Here is a 21,875-nt window from a genome sequence, read left to right as displayed (position 1 = left end):
GACTTAAATGATATTTTAACAACATTTTTTTAATATTTTAACATCATTATCTACGTGTCATTCTGTTATTGATTCAAAATTACTTCACAATCAATAATAATAAACACCAACATGATTGACACGTAAATAGTATTAAAATATTGTCAAAAAAATGTTGTCAAAGTATTTATGCTAAATTGATAATAGTTAAAAATTTGTCTAGTTTCTTTTAATTTCTCATTGTGCATTCCAACTTTAATGTCAAATATTCAACTTAACTTTATCGATCAATTGTGTCAGATAATTTGTCCAGATCAATATGTTATCAACATTTTTCTTCAAACACCGAGACAGAGAACATATTTATCAATCATTAATAAATTGCACCTACATTTTGGATAGTATTTTCCTATAGCAAAATTTTGAAGTTTCAACTATAAAAGAATTCTTATCATGATCTCTTCATTCAAATTTGATTATAGGTTACACTATGTTTTTGGTTCAGTTTTATAAGAAAAATCTCAAATTGGTGTATTTATTTTTATGCATTGTGATTTGATTCTTATTTTAGGAAATGTGATGTAATCAGGTTTTTTATAATATTATACTTAAAAATAATTGGTATATGTCAAGTTAGTGTCTTGGTAGGTGGCCGTGACAATGATATATGTCATGATTTAATAAAGTGATATTGTCTTAATCTTAATTTGTTTAATGTATTTTTATTTTGAATCAATTAAGTTCTAATTCTTTTAAAAAATTAAGCAATTTCATCTTTTTTTAAAATTGAGATCAAATTTAATTTTATATAAATGTTATACAAATATTCTTATTAAAATTGATATTTTTATTATTTTAACAAGATTAAGTTCATTTCAATGTATCTCAATCTTCAACTATAGGTCGGCCTATCTCGACTTTCAACCTAAGACAGTCTATCTCAAATTTCGGCATGAGGCAACCCGTCTACAATTTTGGCTTGAAACAGTCCATCTTAACCTTAGCATGGGTCGTCCCGCCTCACCCTTCAATCCACGATGACTAGACTCGACCTTTGACCTAGGTTGAAGGTGTTGTTTTTAAGAGTTAATTTAAGTTTTGTAGTGGAGTAAAGCACACCTATGCTGACCCTAACCCACTTTAAAAGGATCTTTAGCGCCTAGGGCCATTTTTCCCCCTTAATTTGGGGGCCTCCTAAAAAAGGGCTTATTCAAGGGTGGGTCAGGCTAAATATTAACTCCTAATTAAGGGTGTAAATTATCCTGAAAGTGCACTAATTCGATTGTAGCGCAACAAGGTTGTATCCATACGGATTTGGCATGATAAAATAGCAATTTATAATCTATTCAAGTTTATGACAAAATAGTGATAAAGGTTTGAAAATTTTAAATATAAGTTTAAATAAAGATATAAAGACAAGTGATGTTGATTTAGACATTGGAATTAAACTTGGCTTATTTCGCTTAACTACATTACCCTTAATTCTCTAAGTTATGTTATTTATCTGAGTGTTCATCGAAGTACTTTTAAATGTGATTCTAACCCATGTCTACATTATTAGAACCTAAGGTTATCAAACCCATGTGATGTCTCACCTTTGGTATAACACCTCAATTTAGGATGTCATGAGTAAGGTATAAACCATTCTTATTTGCAAAAAATTTTAAATTGAAAGCCAATAAAAAACTAATGTAATAAAAATCTTAATTTATTAAACACCAACTGGATAAAATATAAACAAAAGTCTAACGCTTCAAAATGCAAACAAAACTGTCACATTATACTTACATAAAATCGTTTAAAATAACTAGAAAACTTCGAAACCACTCTCCAAATATCATTGCTTTTCTCATCAACTAGAATATCTATAAGATCATCTACTCCCATATAACAACACAAGTTATACAATCATCGCACAAAAAAATAAGAATGAGCTAACATAATAAACATCAAACATCAATACGACATATTTGTCTCCATCATTAAGTCAATATTGCACCAACCAAAGTCAACTTAAAGACAAACCATCCTCCCTCTCAAACCATGTTAACACCAAACAATCTCTACAACCAGATGTCATCTTATATCAAATTGTGCCAACACCAACAATCTACACAATCATATGTCATCTCTCGTACTTCACCACACCAAACCTATTTACCAAAACAAGCAATTTGAGTCGTCCTCCACCATAGCTTCATACCTATCTCTCTTACTCCTAAAGGACTTATGAGTTAAAACGTCCATCCCACCATAGTTTCAGACCTATCTCTCCTACTTCTAAAACTTATGGTGTTCGCACTGGGTACTATACTCAACACAAGCCAGAATCCTACGGGTGAAATATACATCCTTTTCTACCCCTTCAAAAGAGGAAAGAGCAACACTCGAATTTCAGTCTCTTCTATTGTCCATCGTAAATGAAGAGACTAATCTCTTTTAACCCCTCATAGAAATGAAGAGATTCATTTTTCTACACTCTCGTAAGAGTAAAAGTACAACCCTAGATTAACAAAGTACAGCAAGAAGACATATCACTTAAAACAATTCACAACCACTTAACGGAATTAGAACTACCATTCAGCGTTTCAACCAACAATAAAGGGGTTGCATGGCTTATAAAGTGGAATGCACTGCAAATATCTATGGTGAATGGAATAATAGTAGGGCAATCTGCACCGCAAAAATAAACTGCTGTATGGTCTAAAATAATTGGGAGAAAACTGCACCATTTATATATAATTTAAAGCATGTGGTATGGTAAAATTAAAAATATTGCACTACAACCATGAAACCAAAATTGCGTACTAAATGAAGCAAAACCGCATAAGTAAAAAAATTCCATAATACATCAGAGCACTCACTAAGTAACAAACTCACCTCATAGAAACTAATAATAAAGATAAGTGTACTACTTCTAATTTCACACAGAATTACGAGTTTTTTTTTAAGTCTTCTAATAGCTTGGCTCGTAAACTTTTTCTTGACAGAATGCTTTCATGTCAAACCTCTCTCTCATGGTTACTAGAGGAATTTTCTTTTTAATAGTTAAGGTTTTTATTTTAACATAATATAAATAAGAACTATACACGACCCTGATTTATTTTTTGAAACCTTTTTAAAAGTCCATTATTTTAAAAATATTAAAATTAAATCATCTTTATCCTAATTGATTCTAATAAGTCTCTAAATATAATATTATTTTTATTATTATTATTATTTTATTATTATTATTATTATTATTATTATTATTATTATTATTATTATTATTATTATTATCTAACATCTAATTATATATAATAATATTTTAAGATATATGTAACAATATTATCTCAATATATTTTTTTAATTGAATGATTTTTCATCAAATCTTATTTCTTTTAGAAAATCTTTTAAAATAAAATAAATTCTTTAAATATAAATAAAAAACCGTTTTATCTTTTATTTACAATAGTTGACCACATTTGTATAATTCTCCTAATTATTAAAATTTTTAGGACCTCCCACAAAAAAACATTTTTTATCTCTGAAAATGTAATTAAAAAATCGTTGACTTGTAATATCCAGTAAACTACCTTATGGTGCTCAATGTGAGCTTTGGGCTCAATGTGATCTTCTTAATTTCCTTCATTTTACATGCAAAAACATATCAATTTTCACTTTTCATAACTTCTCTACTCCTCATTTTGTGATTAAAGGTAAAAGGGGTTGGTTTACTAAGATTTATATCATATTCATATAAGATACGTGCCTAAATTATATGCAATTTCAAGTAAGCTAGACACTTACCGCTAGTCCATGAGCATTAGGTCAAATTAACAACTCTATGTTTAATTCAATTAGCGAGTATAATTGTGGTTGAGTGGAACAATGTTTTCTAAACTTTAGAAAACATGTTTTCAAATGTTTATAAATGTTAAAAAAATTTATATTTAACTAAATTTCTATTTTTTATCAACATATTATACTTGAATATTATTATAATATGATGAATGAATTGAAATTTATTATTAGTAAGGTGAAATAAATACAGATAAATATATTATGTTAAGGTTGTGATATGACATACAATGTGTTATACATTCCTAGAAACTATATTGAAATGTTTGGAAGTTATCCTGATTTGTTATTGGACTCATGTAAAGAAAAATATCAAGTGGTGATATGGATTCACCTTTTCATGTGAGTGGATGCAATCCTACTATGTAGCTTTATTGTGTAAGACAACTTAGTAAAGGTAATGTGTTAAATGTAAATCTTTAAATGTAACTTAACACGTGTCTTTCGAAAGAAAACTCAAGTATTTGTGATATTGATTTCAATGATTTAGGACATGAGATGTAGTTAGTGGACTTACAGTTAGACATTTGATTTTGATACATGTTTACTGAATGAATTAAATGTGTATCCATGAGAAGATATTAATGTAATATATTAGTTTTTAAAGTATATATGTATATATTTTTTTGTTTATACATGTATGTGAGATTTTAAAACTTACTCTAATTTGTATGCTTCTATGTTATTCTTCACGCTTACTTTTTAACATATTGTTGGGTAAGGAGATAGAAAAAAAAGCAGTAATGCAATTTCAGAGTTATGTTGATATGATGATAAACTCGGAAAGGGTTGGATATAAGATGAGGTCTTCTAAACACCAACTAACATGATCATCAAATGGGGTTGTATCCAATTCTTATTGTAAGTCTGCATCAACTTCTTGAAGGACTTCAGTTGATATATAGACTATGTTCTTTTTCTTCTTCTTGTCCTTACATATATTCCTTTAAGCAAATGAAGGTCCATTTACTTTTTCAAGAGCCTTTTTGCTAAGTTGAGAAAGTTCACACTTAACGTTCTAGGATGGTCGACTCACATGGCACATAGATGATAAAAGGTTTGAATGGTTCAAGGTGATCGGGTTCAAATAAAGGAAAGGTTGGTAGCTTTTGTTGTGTCCAAGATAGGTCAAGAATGACTGTGTTGAGGATTTTTTTTATGTTAAGGAAGGAAAAAGTTTTTGGTTTGGATAGAAGAAAAAGGTGAAGTTTGGGAAAGCTAACATAATTTATTATAAGTGGCTTAAGGCCATCTTCAAAAGTTGGTAAAGGTTAGGTAGTTGGTTATCGAGTGAAAAAGGTATAGTAAAGGATTCATCTAGTAAATGGTTTTGGCTACGCTAGATTTATCTTTATTAGAAACAATGAGGGATGAGGTTTTGAAGCATGTTCAAGTGTTTACTTAGCTATTATTTTAGACCTCTTTAGTTAGATCTAATGGTTGAATGTTCTTATTCTTCCTTCTTTGAGTCTCATTTTTTTCTCATCAATTACCTTGGGACACCCACTAGAAAAAAAAACAATTGACAATCAAATTTGTCAGTAATGTGTCAATAATAGTCAAAATCAATTAGTAAATCATAATTTTCGACGAATATTGATGAAAAAATATTCTGTCAGTAAATTTTACATACAAGTTTTTCATATCCGTTGATAAATATATATAGTTTCTCCTTGTACTAAAACTAAATGTCTCTCTTCTTAACTACCTTGATATAACACCAAAACATTGTAATAAACTCTAAATAAATGTTTTGTTCTTAAATGAAGAAAGAAGTAAATAATGTCACATTATACAAGAATTGGTATGAAAGTTAGTTCTTTTTGTGTCTAGCTCTTTAACATTCTTTTCATTTTAAAATTTTCTCTTTGATTCTAACTTTATCTTGTGATGAATAAATAACATTTTCTATTGTTTTAATAGAAGAACTTATTGATAGTATGCAAATGTTAGATCTTTTAAAATTTTGATGTATTTATTCTTTATATCTCTTCATTTATGATGTTTAATTATATTTGGTTAGATATTAAAGTTTATTTTTTCAGAAAGATGTTTGCATTTTCTAAATATAAATAACTTTATTTAAATTAGTTATGTCAAGGTAGGTTATATATCATAAAATAACTATTTGATTTGTCAAATTTGGTACTAACGTTTTAATATAAATGTGTACACTACTTTCATATATTAAAAAAAATTAAATCCTCTACGTAATATTTCAAATTTCATCTCATATTTAGCATACATTTTTTAATTAAAATAACGAGTATTATCTTAATTACAAATATATTTAAAATAGAATTCTTTTCATAATAAGCTTCCTATTTAGAAACCTTTGCACCGAAATTTTCTACGTAGATGTACACGTGTATTATTTTTAATAAAAATAATCTAACCATCATCAAAATTAGAAAAATATTGAAAGCAGAATTCTTTTATTGGAGGTTATGATTTATAATACTTTTTCTACTTAAAAACCTTTGGATTGAATTTTTAACGTAAATATGTAATTACATTATCTTTCCTTAGCAAATTGTTGTTTAGATACAAGTTGGTTATCAAATTAGATATTCATTTGACCTCATACTACCTAAGTTGACGTCGACTCACTACAAAAAATAAGATTTTTATCGGGGGTTATTTTTTCCATTTCCGGCGGTTTTAACCCCCGGAAAATATGTTACCCGCGGTTAGGAAAACCGGTGGGAAAACCTGCGTCGTTAAGTAATTATCGGCGGTTTTTTAAAAAATCGCCGCAATTAGCGGGGGTTTTGAAAAACCGCCGGTAGTAGTGGGGGTTTTACTAAAACCGCCGGTAGTAGTGGAGGTTTTACTAAAACCGCCGGAAATAACCGGGGTTAAGCAAAACCGCCGGTAATTTGTGAGGGTTTATGAAAACCGCCGGTATTTTTGAGGGTTTTTCAAAACCGCCGGAAATGTAAATAATTTAATTTTTTTTATTATTCAAATTACTTGATTATCATTAATAAACCAAAATTAAATAATATGAAACCAAAATTAAATGTAAACATTAAATATAAACCAAAATATTATTATATAAATTGTAAACATTAGAAATACAATTAATGTTTCTTAAAAATTAAAATTAACATGTTATGAATAATAATTATAGTTTCTTCATTATTTTCATCTTTTGGTACTTCTTCATTTTATCCATCATTTGGTACTTCTTCATTTTATCCATCATTTGATATGCTTCCTTTTTCAAATACCTACAATATAAAACAATAATTAGTTAATAATATTTTAAAAAATTATTAGACGAATTTAAAAACTATTGATAGTTGAAAAATATTAAAATATGATATAATAGAAACTAAATCCAAGTATATCGATGAAAACAAAAGGTTAAGCATTTTATGAAAAGTAAGAGAAAAAAAACATAGATCTTGATCTTAATACACTACAAAAATATCTACTATATCTTTGATATATATCAAATCATATGATTCAAATTGTGAATCTTAACTGTACGAAAGGTAAAAAATAACAATTGTCCAGATTTGCATCGTTGAAACAATATTAAACAGAACATATAAACAACTATTAATATATGGACATAACTTACTAAAATTTGAACAAAATGCACAAGCACGTGAAAAAAATAATATATACACACACAAGATATAACACGAGAATCTACCTTCTCAAACTCTGAAAGTCTGTCCACTATTAGGTCTTGCCTTGGAGAACCCCAAAATTCCATCATTGATTTAGGAAAAAAAAATCTCATTGTCAGCGAGGTTGCTCTTAGTTCCAACAGGCTCTGGGATGAAATGGTCCAAACCTTTGCGAGCAAATTTCAACAATATGAAACATCAAATTAATCTTCAAAAGAACCAAGAAACAATTGTCATATGTGGAAGGCCTTATAGTCATCCAAATGAATCAGTCAAAGCCAATAACATATGTGAAAAAGAAAAATTCCTTTTAAAGGTTAAAAAGCTTGAGGATGAAAATAAGAATAAATTCTGATAGATAGATAATGTACAATTTTCATCTTTGGTGTGTTAATTACTCAGGGTTATTTTTAAATATGTTCCAAATGATGCAAGGTAATTTAACATCATGACAATTATAGGTCACCTGTGAAAATACTAGTAAGATTACAAATATCTGGCAGCCCAATCTCCACACATTTTGCAAGCTACAATTCAAGAAGAAATAATCAAGAAAGTGTAAATCATACCAGTTATATAATTCATAGATTCATAGATGAAGGAATATAACCTCTCCTAAAATTAATTATTTTTGTAGTGAATAATGCTTTATTTGTTTTGAGATAAAGGAATTAATAAAATATATAGAAAAGATTTTATATCCTTTAATAATAAAGATATGATACAAGAATAAACAAAAACACTCTTAGTAATACATATATACTTTGTGTACTACTGATTATATAAGATATGTTCCTTATTTCTATAATTAAAACAATAACATATGCAAATATCAATTATATTAGAGTATCTCATACCTTTAGTGTGCTTTCATTCTTTGCCCAACTTCTCTCCAGGAAAAGATATTCAGAAAACCACATTGACCAACCAATAACCTGCACATTTTAACTTAGCAAATAGAACAACATTAACACAAATGTTGATATTATCAATGAAGCAAAAAAAAATGCAAGTAGGTTCAAAAGCTTCCATGTCCAATCAGGCCTGAAGCAAACGTAAATCATGTGATAAACCAAACCACCAAACAAAATCCCATCCCATTATTATCAATAGATACAAACAATAAAGCCCCATTTCATAATTCATTCCAATTTAAATCTAAGAATATCACATTTATGGTGAAATAAACCTATAAGTAGGTCCCAACTATGAGTACCTTTTTCCTAGTAAGATAATATTAAACATTTCAGAATGACAAATGAAACATGCAACTGATTCCAATTCATATGGAAATTCCAGTATTAATTTTCTTGTGATGAATGTGAAAGAGGTCATACTAAATAAGACAATCACAATCACCTGAGCTAAAACCCATCCAACAAGCCAATCAATGTCACTTCTGTGATTGGATATGGCAACATTCACTGTTGAAACCAGTGACACAGCCTGCACTAGTTCTATTTTAAACAAAAGAAAGGCTTAATTCATATATATACATATAATACCCCACTATGTGACAGGGCATAGATCAAGCAATACAAAATTTAATAAGAGAGAACGGTTCCTGAACGTATGGGAAAGGCACCAATAGCAAAATGAAGAGACTTGAAGGACTGTACCAAGTATAGGAAGATCCAGTCAAGTATTTCTATGTGGTGTTGAATTTGCATCGCAAGCCTTAACAAAGATAGGTTACAGCACAAAAGCATATATTGGCAAAAAAATAATGTTAAAGTCCAATTATTTGAATGGAAAGAAAACCAGCCCGTGTCATAGGCAAGGAAACCTACACTACAACCATATACTACACTAAAAACAGCGCCTGCACCAATGTAAAGGAAATAAAACTGCAGCAATAATTTTATTAGTGAAAAAGTGACTGCACAACTTTAATGAAGGAGGTTCTTAATTCCATTCGTGAATTCCAATCCAAGGTATACATCAATTCCATATATAACCTTCATTATTTTACCAATTAAATAAATCCTAAAGAATGAAGTAGGTACAATACAAAGTAATTTGACAGATCATTTTATTCAAGGTATATGATTAAGTGCATATATATTCAGCACTAAAAGATTCTTTAGTCATGATTAATGTGCAGCTTTGGCCTACACCGAGAGAATTAGCACCTAGCAAGAAAAGAAAACTAAACACAGTATGATTAATGTTCATAATGTAATCTAACCTCTATGGCTCGGTCAGGGATGATCACAGCTTATTTCTCTTTCTCCTTCTTCATACTTCTTCAATTCACAGTCGCCTTTGCATCTTCTTCCAACCTAATTCTTGAAATCTAATTTACAAGAAGAGAAGAGATATGTGACTGTGAAGAAAGAAGAAGAAAAAAAAATAAACCATAAAAAAAGAGTAACAGAGAGATAGAAAGAGATGAGAACCTCCTAAACGCTCTTGTTCTGCAGCGTGCGGCATGCTGTGCTTGCACTTCTACGGTGACGACGAGCGGTGCGTCGTTTCGCTGAAGGCTCGAGCGGTGCTGGTGGACAGCGTCAATCGCGTAGACGAGGATGAGAAGGATCTAGACCCACGAGTCAGGCACGAATGCGTTGCAGAGCCTGGGAAGTTGGGATCGGTGGAATCTAGGGTTTTGCGGAGAGTGAAGGAGGACTTTGGAACTGAAAAGGGGTTTACAAGATTGGGAGGGTTTGGGAGAAGATAAAAAAGAAAAGTAGAGTTTCAAACTAAACAAAGGGCAATGAAGAGGAACTGGGGTTTACAATAATTAGTCAGAAAAATTATTTTAAAAAAATAAATAAATGTTTAGGGGCGGTTTTTACTTATAAACCGCCGGAACTATTTAGGGTTTCAAAAACCGCCGGAAAATAACCCCTCTTAAAATATATTTTTTTGGTGGTGACTGATTTAAACAAGTCAATAAAATATAAAATAAAAAGACCTAGCTCGACCCCTCATTTATTAAATGTATGTATGTATATGATGGTAGTTTGTCCCTACTTAAAAAATGACTTCTAAATAAAAACTTTTTTTTTAATTATGTCATTCAAATGTTAAAAATAAGGTTTAATGTCTTCGTAGGTCCCTATTTTGGTCATGAATTTCAAATAGGTCCTCTTTCTTTTCGGCGTATCAATTGAGTCCTTGTTTTTTGTAAAATTGAATCAATTAGAGGTCTGTCGTTAAATTGGACAAACGGCCGTAACAGTCTAAACGAACGTAGCATGGTCAGTGCAGTTACTAATCAGACGTGGCATGGTCAGTGCAGTTACTAATCAGACGTGGCATTTAAAAGCATTTTTGTATTAAATAAAGAAGAAGGAACAAAAGTATAATCAGATTTGGGTAAGGGTATACTAGGAAAAAAGAAAAAATTAAAGGGCAAGACGTTTTAATTGAGGAATGCAACTGAGATTGGGGAAACAAATTGGGGTTTTTTATTATTAGGGTTCGCGTGAAGGAAGAAAAATCGCGATCTTTGTTCGAGCTGAAGCGGCAAGGTTCGTCGGTGAAGAAGATGTAGTTGGAAGCGGCAGAGTGCATGCAGGGGTTCGTGTCTCGATAGGTCAGGTGTGGGTCCTTTTGTTGTTGGAAGCAAGAAGCTGAAACATGTGGTGAGTGAAGGTTAATCTCAAGGAAGGTCAGTGTTTGTGCTTTATTGTCTTTGTTTTTATTGAATCGAAACTACAATATTCGGTGGTGATCTCCCATTGATGTATGGTTTGGTCTCTGGTTTTGATTGCATTTCGGTGGTCCCCCATGTATGTTTAAAGTTATTTGACTTTGTTTGAGTGCGTATGTTTAAAGTTATTTGGTCTTTGTACCTGTTTTAATATATATTTTTTTTGTCGTCATATGTTTTCATAATAGGTCTGTAGATATATTTATGTTGTGTTGTGCGTAATGGAGGACGCTATTGTGTGTGTTTTCCACCATGGAGGAAAGTTCATTAATGATAGTACCCTAAAGTATGAAGGGGAGACAACAACTTTGTCCTTTGACCCTGACATGTGGACGTATGTAACTTCAAACACAAACACAACACACATTCTCTCTCCCTTCTTGTTGGTGTTGGTCAGATACAACTCATAGGGATGTACGTAACTTCAACCCATAGGGACGTACGTAACTTCAAACACAAACACAACACACATTCTTTCTCCCTTCTTGTTGGTGTTGGTCAGATACAATTCATAGGGACGTACGTAACTTTAACCCATAGGGACGTATGTAACTTCAAACACAAACACAACACACATTCTCTCTCCCTTCTTGTTGGTGTTGGTCAGATACAACTCATAGGGACGTACGTAACTTCAACCCACCAAAATAAACATTAAACATTAAAATAAAATAAAATAAACATCAAACCTGCAACACTACTACATTATGGATTTATAATCTAGATTGAAATTACAATAATATTAAGTAAAAAAATAAAAATAACCAATCCTGTCAACACCTTCAACCATTTCTCCACAACCTTAACAGATTTAATTAAATCACTCATCATCTTCGTTCCACCTCCCATTTCTCCTGTCTTTGACAAACACTCCTGTTTTTCTTCCCACTTCACATTCATATAGCTTTTCTCATTACCGTCTTCACAACACCATTTGAAGAAATTGCAACCACATTCATGTCCAATCTGTGAAAAAAATAACAATTAAAACGACTTTCTACTCAAACAAAACACTACTTCTCCACATTCTTACCTTGTACTTAGGGCAGCTCCAGAATTGCTTCCCTCTGTTCTTAGCAGTTATAGCTGTTCTTACCACTGTTTTCTCTCCACACAGGCAAAGGGGTGATACACCATCAATCGTAGATACTTCACCACCACGAAAAACGACATCAGAGTTTTGATTCCGCCACCCATTGCATGTCGAAGATGAACAAGAATGCGACTTCTGCACTTCATTATCCATCACTTCGAATCGAAGAAAGAACGCGTACCCTCCCACTTCCAACTACATAATCTTCACCCACGAACACCGGCGCTTCGAATCGAAGAAAGAATGAGATTTTTTCCCTCATGTGAACCCTAATAGTAAGAACCCCCAATTTGTTTCCCAATCTCAGTTGCATTTCTCAATTAAAGGGGGCTGCCCTTCAAGGATTTCAATTTTCCTAGTATGCCCTTACCCAAAAGTGAATATACATCTGTACATACCAATTATTTAATACAAAAATCGTTTTAAATGCCACGTCTGATTAGTAACTGCACTGACCATGCCACGTAACCAATACTGTTACGACCGTTTGTCCAATTTAACGACAGACCTCTAATTGATTCAATTTTACAAAAACAAGGACTCAATTGATACGCCGAAAAGAAAGATGACCTATTTGAAATTCATGACCAAAATAGAGACCTACGAAGACATTAAACCTAAAAATAATTTATTAATTATATAAGAAAGTAAAATTTATTTTATTATTACATAATTCAGAAGATCTTTTTTTTTCTAAACAAATGATTTTTAGATTATACCTTAAATACAAAATAACTTTGGAATTGTATAATCTAAAAATAAAAAATAACTTTAAAAAATGTGTGATCAGAAAATTATTTATTTTTCAGTTTGTATAATCTAAAAGCATTTTTAATTTTCTCATTGAACAATTTAGAAGTCATTTTTTATTTTCGAGTTACATAAATCTAAAAAAGATTTTTAGTTTTAAAAGAATTCTTAAGAAAAAAAAGTGACTTCTAAATTATATAATTCAAAAATCATTTTTGACTTTTCCATTATACAATCTCAAAATACAAATTACAAATTTTTCAATAAAAAAATAAAAATAAAAAATATTTATTTAGAAATAAAGGAAGAAACCTAGAGATGCAAAAGAAACTTTCTATATGTTTTGAAGTGTGAAATTTCAAATCATATTCTCTTCAACTTTATAATGATAAAAAATAAAATAGTGTTAGGTTGGATTTATCATATGTTAAGATATCATATATATTTATACTTTTCTTAATGTTGATTTAGTCAGCCAAGGGTCTAATGGTCTAACACTCAAAACCTCGATCAGGTCACTGATTGAAGCAACTTTCACAACATTGAAGTGTACTGATGAATCCATCTTTTTATTCTATAGCACTTTAATTATAAAATACATTTAGATAATATTAAGAGAAAAACTTCTTCTACTTGTGTATCCTCATTAAATAAAACTTACACGACATCCTATAATGTTTTTTCATCATAAGGGTATATAATGTATTATGTTGTTCACCTAATCTTATTATAGATCATAAAAAAATAAATTTCACTAAAATATTTTAAGGTTTCAACACAGATAAAACCTCTATAAGAGAATTGCGTCACTCTAATTTCTATGTGCTATTCAACCAACTTATATTATTATATTATTATTATTATTAGTATTATCATCATTATTATTATTATTATTTTATTTTTTTTTATTTTTATCACTGACTATCATTATCAAATGGAGACGATAACAAAAACTGCATGCTGTTGCTTGCTCTAGAATTTGATGGTCAAAGGGAGTGAGTGAAAGGGAAGAAAGAATCTGATATGGAAGAAAGCATCACATTGACAAGAGAGCCTTTTCTTGCCAAAGAACAGCAAACTTCATCTTCTCTGATCAAGCATTTGTATATTGGTCACTTCTTAGCTAGATGGGATGCCAGGTTTTCCTTTCACCTCTCACCATTGATTTAATTATTTGAACTCAAATATTATTGATAGATAGGCCACTGATAGCTATTGTTTCCGGTGCTTAATTGATTTCATTTTTACAAGAATGCAAAGAAAATTTTCCTTTTTCTTCTTTGTAGTTTTGTAAATCTCCCTGAATAGGAAAATGGGTTTCTGCCCTGTTACCAAAGCGGATGAATTGAAATGGTTGTTTGTGCTATGAAATGATAAATTTTTTTAGTGGGATGTGTGATTTAATTGTATCAATTACCCTTAATTGTACCAAGCTGGGAAATAGACCACATTAGATAAGATATAATATAAATGCATGGAAGGTGTCTGTGAGTTAGTCAGTCAATTAGGATCATTCTTTCTTGGCTTGGGAGTTGAGATTTTCAAAATCACTGTTTCCCAGGGATTGGGCTGCGCTATTTTGTTTGGTTTGGTTTGGTTTGGTTTTTGCTACTTAAATTCACTGTGCATCTATGTTTCAGGATGTGGGAATTCTCTGTTGGTTTATATATGGTCAACATATGGCCAGACTCTTTGTTGTATGCTGCAATATATGGTGCCATTGAGTCTGCCTCCATTGCACTGTTTGGCCCCATAATTGGAAGATGGGTTGATAAGTTGTCTTATGTGAAGGTGTGAGCCCAAAGTATTACCAATTAGCTTATCTGCTTTTATTCAAGGACTACTTGTGCTTCTGACCTGTAAAGCTTTCTGTCCTTTTGCTAAAAGCTAAATGATAACTTAAGATTTTTTTTATTCTACTTTATGGGTCCAGTATTGACAGGCTACTTTTGTGTTTGGTCCATTTTTTTTCAGCTTTACTATTATGTGTGTACGAATGAAGAAGCCCTAGAAAATGGAAAGAAATGGGTAAAGAGAGGGTTATATAAGTGAAACAGCTTATAAACATGATGCCATAAATTTTGGTCAAGATGTAGCGTATCATTCTTTGCTTAAACCTTCGTTCTGTTTCTGGACTTCCCTATCCATCAGATTCTTTAAGACCTTAGATTCTAACAGCATATGCATGTGAAATGCCAAAATCTTTTCAAGAATTATCTAAAGAATAAGAGATGAATAATTCAAAGATGAAAAAGAATATAGCAATATCTGACACAGGTAGCTTTAGTTATTTAAATTTGGTTCTTAATTCTTTGATGATGAAGATCAATGTGTCTTTGGTGAAATAACTCTGTCAGCATACTTTATTGGCAGGTTTTGCAGTTGTGGTTGGTGACACAAAATCTCTCTTTTGTTATTGCCGGGGCAACTGTAGTTGTTTTACTTGTCAACTCACCTTTGAAGTTTACAAATTTTTCAGCTTTCCCATTACTGTTATGGACCATCAATATCTGTGGTGGCATTGGTGTGCTTTCTACCCTTGCCGGCACAATCTTGATTGAAAGAGAATGGTAAAATTATTTGTTTTCTTTACTACCTTTCAAATTTACAACTCAGAAGAATATTAATTATTCTAAGTTTTTTTCTGGTTTTCAAGTAGTTTAATTGTGCCCAGTAAAGGAAAAATGATATTTCCAAGAATGGTTACCTCCTCTATTATGTCAGTTTAAAATGTAATGCCTTTGCTCATACTACATAATCTAATGTCTTTAAACTGAATTATTAGGGATGCTTAATTAAATGGAGAATAAATATTTCTGTAAAGAACATGATATTGTTCTTGTTTTTATTATACAGGTTGTTAGTTATAGCGGAAGGTCAACCCCCAGAATTGCTGACAAAGATGAATTCAGTTATGAGACGCATTGATCTAACCTGCAAACTTCTTGCTCCAGTTATTACTGGGTTTATAATAAGCTTTGTTTCACTAAAAGCATCTGCTATAACTTTAGCACTGTGGAATACTGTGTCCGTTTGGGTGGAGTATTGGCTTTTCACATCTGTATATAATGGGATTCCAGCATTAGACGAAAGTAGCCAGAGGAGGATGGCAAGACTATCACAAAGTGAGCAACAAAGAAGCAATCCAACTTTGGAGGAAGATAGCTTGCTTTCTGTTACTGCTGGTAGCTCAGAATTGGTGGATAGGAAACAAAGTAAAAAACTTTGTGAAAAGATTTCAGAAATTCCTTATGTTGCTGCATGGAAAGTTTATTTAAAGCAAGAAGTTGCCCTTCCTGGACTGGCTCTGGCTTTGCTATTTTTCACTGTACTCAGGTGAAAGCCTGCAAATAAAGTGTAGCAAGTAAATATTACATGAAAAAAAAAAAAGACTACTCAGAATTAGCCTTTTCCAATAATGCTTAAAATATCAAGTTTATTTATGAAGCTTTCCCTTTTAATTTTGTACTATTCTCTGTACGTAGAAACATGTCTTACATTTTTTTCTGTTTGTTGAGCATGAAGAGTTATTAGAATCAAGATAAAGATATTTTTCCTGTTTTATATTCTAATAACAGTCATTGATACAATTTCAATTTTTTCCTCAGCTTTGGAACTTTGATGACAGCCACCTTAGAATGGGAAGGTATACCTGCATTTGTTATTGGAATGGCAAGAGGAATAAGTGCTGCGATTGGAATTGCAGCAACACTTGCATATCCTATGCTACAGTCTCAAATATCAACTATTAGAGCAGGACTTTGGTCTGTATGGTCTCAGGTATAAATTAAGTAATGAATGGCACTAAAATGTTCTGTATAAATGATGGGTACCAGTCAAATATTATTCAATTTTATGTGAACTGAAAAAAAAATGTATTATTGTATAACAATAGTATATAGGTTGTTTCATTAAATGGGTTATTCCTACCGATCTATGTTGTACTTGTTTATGTATGTTGTGCATTCAATTGCAGTGGACTTGCCTCATTCCATGTATAGCTGCAATATGGATCCATAGGGGCTTTCTATCATCATATATTCTTATGGGAAGTGTAGCCATTTCTCGCCTTGGATTGTGGATGTTTGATTTGTCTGTGCTTCAGCAAATGCAGGCAAGTTTACCTTTATTACCTGATGTTATTCAAATTTTCCTAAATATTTTATTTTAAAAATGTCTACGATCAATCACTGAAGTTCTTTCTTAATAGTCATCTTGGCCTCACTTCTTTCATTAATTTTTTTGGTATAGGATCTTGTTCCTGAATCTGATCGTTTGATTGTTGGGGGTGTCCAGAACTCACTTCAGTCTTTGATGGACTTATTAGCCTATGTTATGGGAATCATAATTTCTGATCCACGGGTGAGCTTTTAAACATACATGTCCTACCCGAAATATTTACTTTTTTTATATATACTTGCTACTTATAGGTTTGCCTTTAGGTCGTTGATAAAGACTTTCTGAGTATCTCATCAATTTTCAACTTCTGACAGAATTCTCTAATTTCACTAACATCAAATTAGATCTAACAATAGTACCCCTAGTTAATCTAATTTTACAGCTGAAAATTTACTTTTTAGACAACAATTTGTCAGATGCATCTCCATTATTGAACACTCCCAAGCTTTTGCACCACAACTGTTGGTCTTTGTTTAAGGATAGAAGGAAAACAATAGAGCCAGGAAACAATATAAAACATTATGGATTGCAAAAAGCCTAAATCTTTTATTGAATCTGGCTTGTATTCACTGAAATAACTTCATAGAAATCTTGCTCTGTGATTTTAGGAGTTGCTACTGATAGCTGAATAATAAAATATGAAACTAACATACTGACAACTAGAAACAAGATAACATACTCTTATCAATTTAATAATTGACTTATTCAAATTAAAGTTAAAACTGCTTCGATGGCATCTAAGGCAGTTTTCCAACACTCCTTGCTTTGGAGGATGCAAACTCTCAGTTTCTCCCTCAAAAATTTGACCTGCTGACTTAGAATGATTTGGATCTTTAGTTCTAGAATAGTTTTCTCTTGTTGAAATACAATCGCTTCCTTTTGATATAATTGGATCTCTGCGTTTTCAACTTTTAACTTCTCAATCAACTCTAATTTCAATCATTAGTGAAAGCATTTTATTACAGAACTTCTTATCTTTGTTTCAATAGCCTTCAACTCTAAGTTCAAAGTTTTTAGACACTTCTTATCATGCTCAACCTTTTCAACTTTCTCTAAAGCACATTTTTCTTCTCTAATGACGACATCATACTTCCTCTTCCACTCCTCCAACTACTCTTGAGAAGACTAAGCTTGTTCCTTTACTTCTACCAACCTTGCTTCAGTAGCACTCCTTCTGGACTTGGGGGCTGCTACTATAGAACCAACTTGTTTTTGTTCTTCAGTTTCTTCTTTCTTGTGCCAAAATTGAGTTATATCCTCTTCTATTAAAAAATCAGTTTGCTCCTCTAGTAGATTTAAATCAAACTTTTCTTCTTCATTTTAACTGGAAAAATATCTTTGCCATAGACATCTTCAATTGTTCAGGATTTGTTTTCAAACAACACTTTATAACCCTTTTCAACTAGTTGTCCAACGCTAACAAAATTTTATCCACTTTAGGAACCTACAACGCTTCATAAATGAACTTTGTCCCTCAGGAGGTTGAGATTTCTATTTCTCCTTTACCTTTCACATTAATGTACTAGTTCCCAAATCCAACTAGAAACTTTGATATAATTGCAATTGTCAAAATCCCTTGATTTATGCTGGAGTTAATATTTTGGGAGATTTAATTACATTCCATAATTAGGAGGATTAATGCTGACTGTATATTTTATATTTATTATACAGGATTGTTAATCCTGAATTGTAGGGATAGATTATATCCATCATAAATAAGGATATTCTATTAAGAGTAATTGTTCCTCTATTGTGGCAAACCCCAAGATTTCATTTGAAGATTTTATTTGTAACCATATTGAATAGCATCATGTGGTCATGTAGCCTACTTCAACTAGTTTGATAGGGCTTTTCTTGTTATTATTTTCATCACTCAAAGATGGTTATTGCTTTAAATCTAATGCTTATAAAAAAATCTCAATTATGTTGATCATGCTTCTTTCTATCTGTTTGACTTTTCAGGACTTTTGGAAGTTGACATTTTTATCATTTCTAGCAGTCACATTAGCTGCACTCCTCTACTGCATCCATGTACACCATGTGCGGAAGCACCTCTTTCACTTTGATCGTCTAAAGTGGAATTAAGGTTTGAAAAGCCATCATAGGCAACAAATGTTTTAAGATTAGGATGAAGAAATATATACAATTGTGAAGGAATGACAGTGTTTGGTCCAATGGGTAGAATTGTTCACAATCATACTGCTTTTAAAGAATTATTTTTGCGTAAGAATTTCCTTCAATAAATGAGACAATATATGTGTGATCACATAAATGAAGGTTTTCAACCTAAAGAACAACTTCTCTTTTGGCATCTAATGTGTAGCATATTTGTACCTAAAAGGTAAGATCATTATCATTTTCATGATCTCAATTGCTTCAGTTGATTACCCTTTGAAAGCAAATCTCATGCCAAATGCAACATGAGTGATGCAATAGAGAATACTTGATATTGTGACCACCTTCAGAATCTTGTGACAGTCAAACACAGTACAATTAAGCTCATAAGGAAGCATGTACAAGACTTGAAACTCTGGAGACTGGTCTTTCTCCATTGTGGCTCTTGGATATGTTGAACAAATCACACCCAAACGCTTCCTTTGCTAGCTGTTCAAAAATCTTCAGTAACGTCAAAAGGAAAGACTCCAACTGTTGAAGTCAGCAAAAGGGTGGAATCAAGAGCTAATATTGGAATGAAATGAGTGACCAATCATTGCAGTCCCTAAATGTCAAATAAGTTTGTTAACATGACTACTTAATATTAATGTTCTTGGTAAAAATATTCATCACGTCCCTTTTTTCACTTTGGATTAATATGATTGGAAATTTACGCTTTCGGCATAAGATTTGGTATATGATGCCGAAAAAATGCTTCGAAATTCCAACACTTTGAGTTGGCTTCATAGGTAACCTTTTGCACCATGCTTGGACAAAACCTATATTCTTTTTCTTCTTTTTATACACAGTATTTTTTCTTCACCTATATTATCTCTCAAAATGTAATCATTTTTAAAAAAACAAATTAGCAGTTATTGTTAGAAAATATTAGTATAATTTAAAAATAAAATAAAAATTTTACTGTTACTAATGTTTTTATGCTAAATGTTTTTATGTTAAACAACTTTTTACGTTTATTTTATTTTAACAATATTGATTACAAATTACTATTTTTAAATTAGATTAATTATAATTAACTCCTAAATCATTTTCTCCTGATTACAAATATCACCTATTTATACAAGAAACGTTCATATAAAAGTGTTCATTTATTCTATATTATTTTTTTAAAACATTGGTACTCGTATTTATTTGTTCTACATTATTTTTTAAAATATTGGTACTCGTATTTATTTGTCCTATATTATCTTTTAAAACATTGGTACTCATAAAGTTAAAGTAACTTTTAAGTGTATTTGATTGATTTAACTAAGTTGTTGTATCTTGGAAATAAGTGTGTAATATTTTATGTATATAATGAAGGTATTTTTTCTCTAAAAAAAATATGTCTAACTCCAAATTCTTTCTAATCATTTTCTTATTTACAGTTTTATCTTATATTATTGTTTGTTAAGAGAATGGGTAAGTTTGATGTATTTCCTTTTATCTTATTATTATTATTTATTATTATTAGGATTAAATATGTTTTTAGTCCCCAAACTATTGGTCGTTTTTTGTTTTCGTCCATTTTTCAAAATAAGGTACAATTTGATCCTCATTCTTTTCGAAACGTTTGTTTTAGTCCTCAAAAACTAACACTGTTAAAAATTTGGTCCTCATTTAGTCAACGAGGACTAAAACCAAAGTTTAGAGGACTACAACGAACGTTTCGAAAAGAATGAGGACCAAATTGTACCTTATTTTGAAAGAAGAACGAAATACAGAAACGCCCAATAGTTTAGGGATTAAAAACATATTTAACCCTTATTATTATTATTTGATTTTTTTCATCTGTATTTAATATTATGAAACCTTACAAACCCTGCCATAATTGCCACACAAATAAACAAATTTGTTCTTTCATGCTAATAGAAAATTTCCCAAGCTGTGTAGGTTGTTTTGTCTTATGACAAATTTTTATAGTTTAACTAAATAAAAACTACTTATATTTAGACACAATAAGTACTAGTGACTTTAATGAATTTTTATATAGAATAAATATTGAGAAAGAAACGTAGTCTAATCATATTCAATTGTCATTTATCTCCAAATAATTACAATAAAAAATAAGACAAACATTTGAAACAATACAACAAACTGTTCACATACAAAAGTATACGCAATCATTCCAAATATAGTCACACTCAAGTTGGCTAATTAAATTTATTTAATTCAAAAGTGTGGAGTGGCACCACATTATTATCTACTATATCAAAACTGTCCAAATATAGACACATGTCAGCATTGCATACTATTTTTGCATTATTCTACATTTTTATCTTTCTTTTCGTGGCTTTCTTTTTCACTTTTTTACTCTGACTGTGCAGCATGCAGAACAGGACCGTTCTGGTTGTATTAAGTAGTACAATGATGTGGTTGGATACCTTAAAATAATGAATAAATAATGACATATTATCAATCTAATAGTGACATCCAAATTTAACATTTTGATTCTCTCTATATTTTTTATTTCCAATTTTGGGACCATGAAATAGTTTATACTTCTCCATCAAGAATGGTAGCTCTCTATTGCACCACCATAATCAAGGTCAACTCTCACAGGCTAGCAAAAATCATTCTT

At 31.0% G+C, this 21,875-nt stretch overlaps 1 protein-coding gene across 1 annotated transcript; it reads left to right on the top strand.

Annotated features, from left to right (window-relative positions):
- Window positions 1-13,917: 13,917 nt before the first annotated feature.
- LOC124821339 (solute carrier family 40 member 2-like) lies at window positions 13,918-19,977 on the top strand. The gene is made up of 8 exons (XM_088101502.1): window positions 13,918-14,100; window positions 14,602-14,752; window positions 15,335-15,531; window positions 15,818-16,297; window positions 16,570-16,741; window positions 16,938-17,075; window positions 17,213-17,323; window positions 19,103-19,977. Exons 1-8 carry the CDS (start codon window positions 13,985-13,987, stop codon window positions 19,223-19,225), a joined length of 1,488 nt encoding a protein of 495 aa, XP_087957628.1. The 5' UTR covers window positions 13,918-13,984; the 3' UTR covers window positions 19,226-19,977.
- Window positions 19,978-21,875: the final 1,898 nt, after the last annotated feature.

This window comes from Vigna umbellata, chromosome 11 (assembly GCF_029865625.1).
Source record: "Vigna umbellata cultivar VRB3 chromosome 11, Vumbellata_1.0, whole genome shotgun sequence".
Taxonomy (NCBI): Eukaryota; Viridiplantae; Streptophyta; class Magnoliopsida; order Fabales; family Fabaceae; genus Vigna; species Vigna umbellata.
The sequence above is the reverse complement of the archived record's forward strand: the minus strand, read 5'-3'. Positions and strand labels throughout refer to the sequence as shown.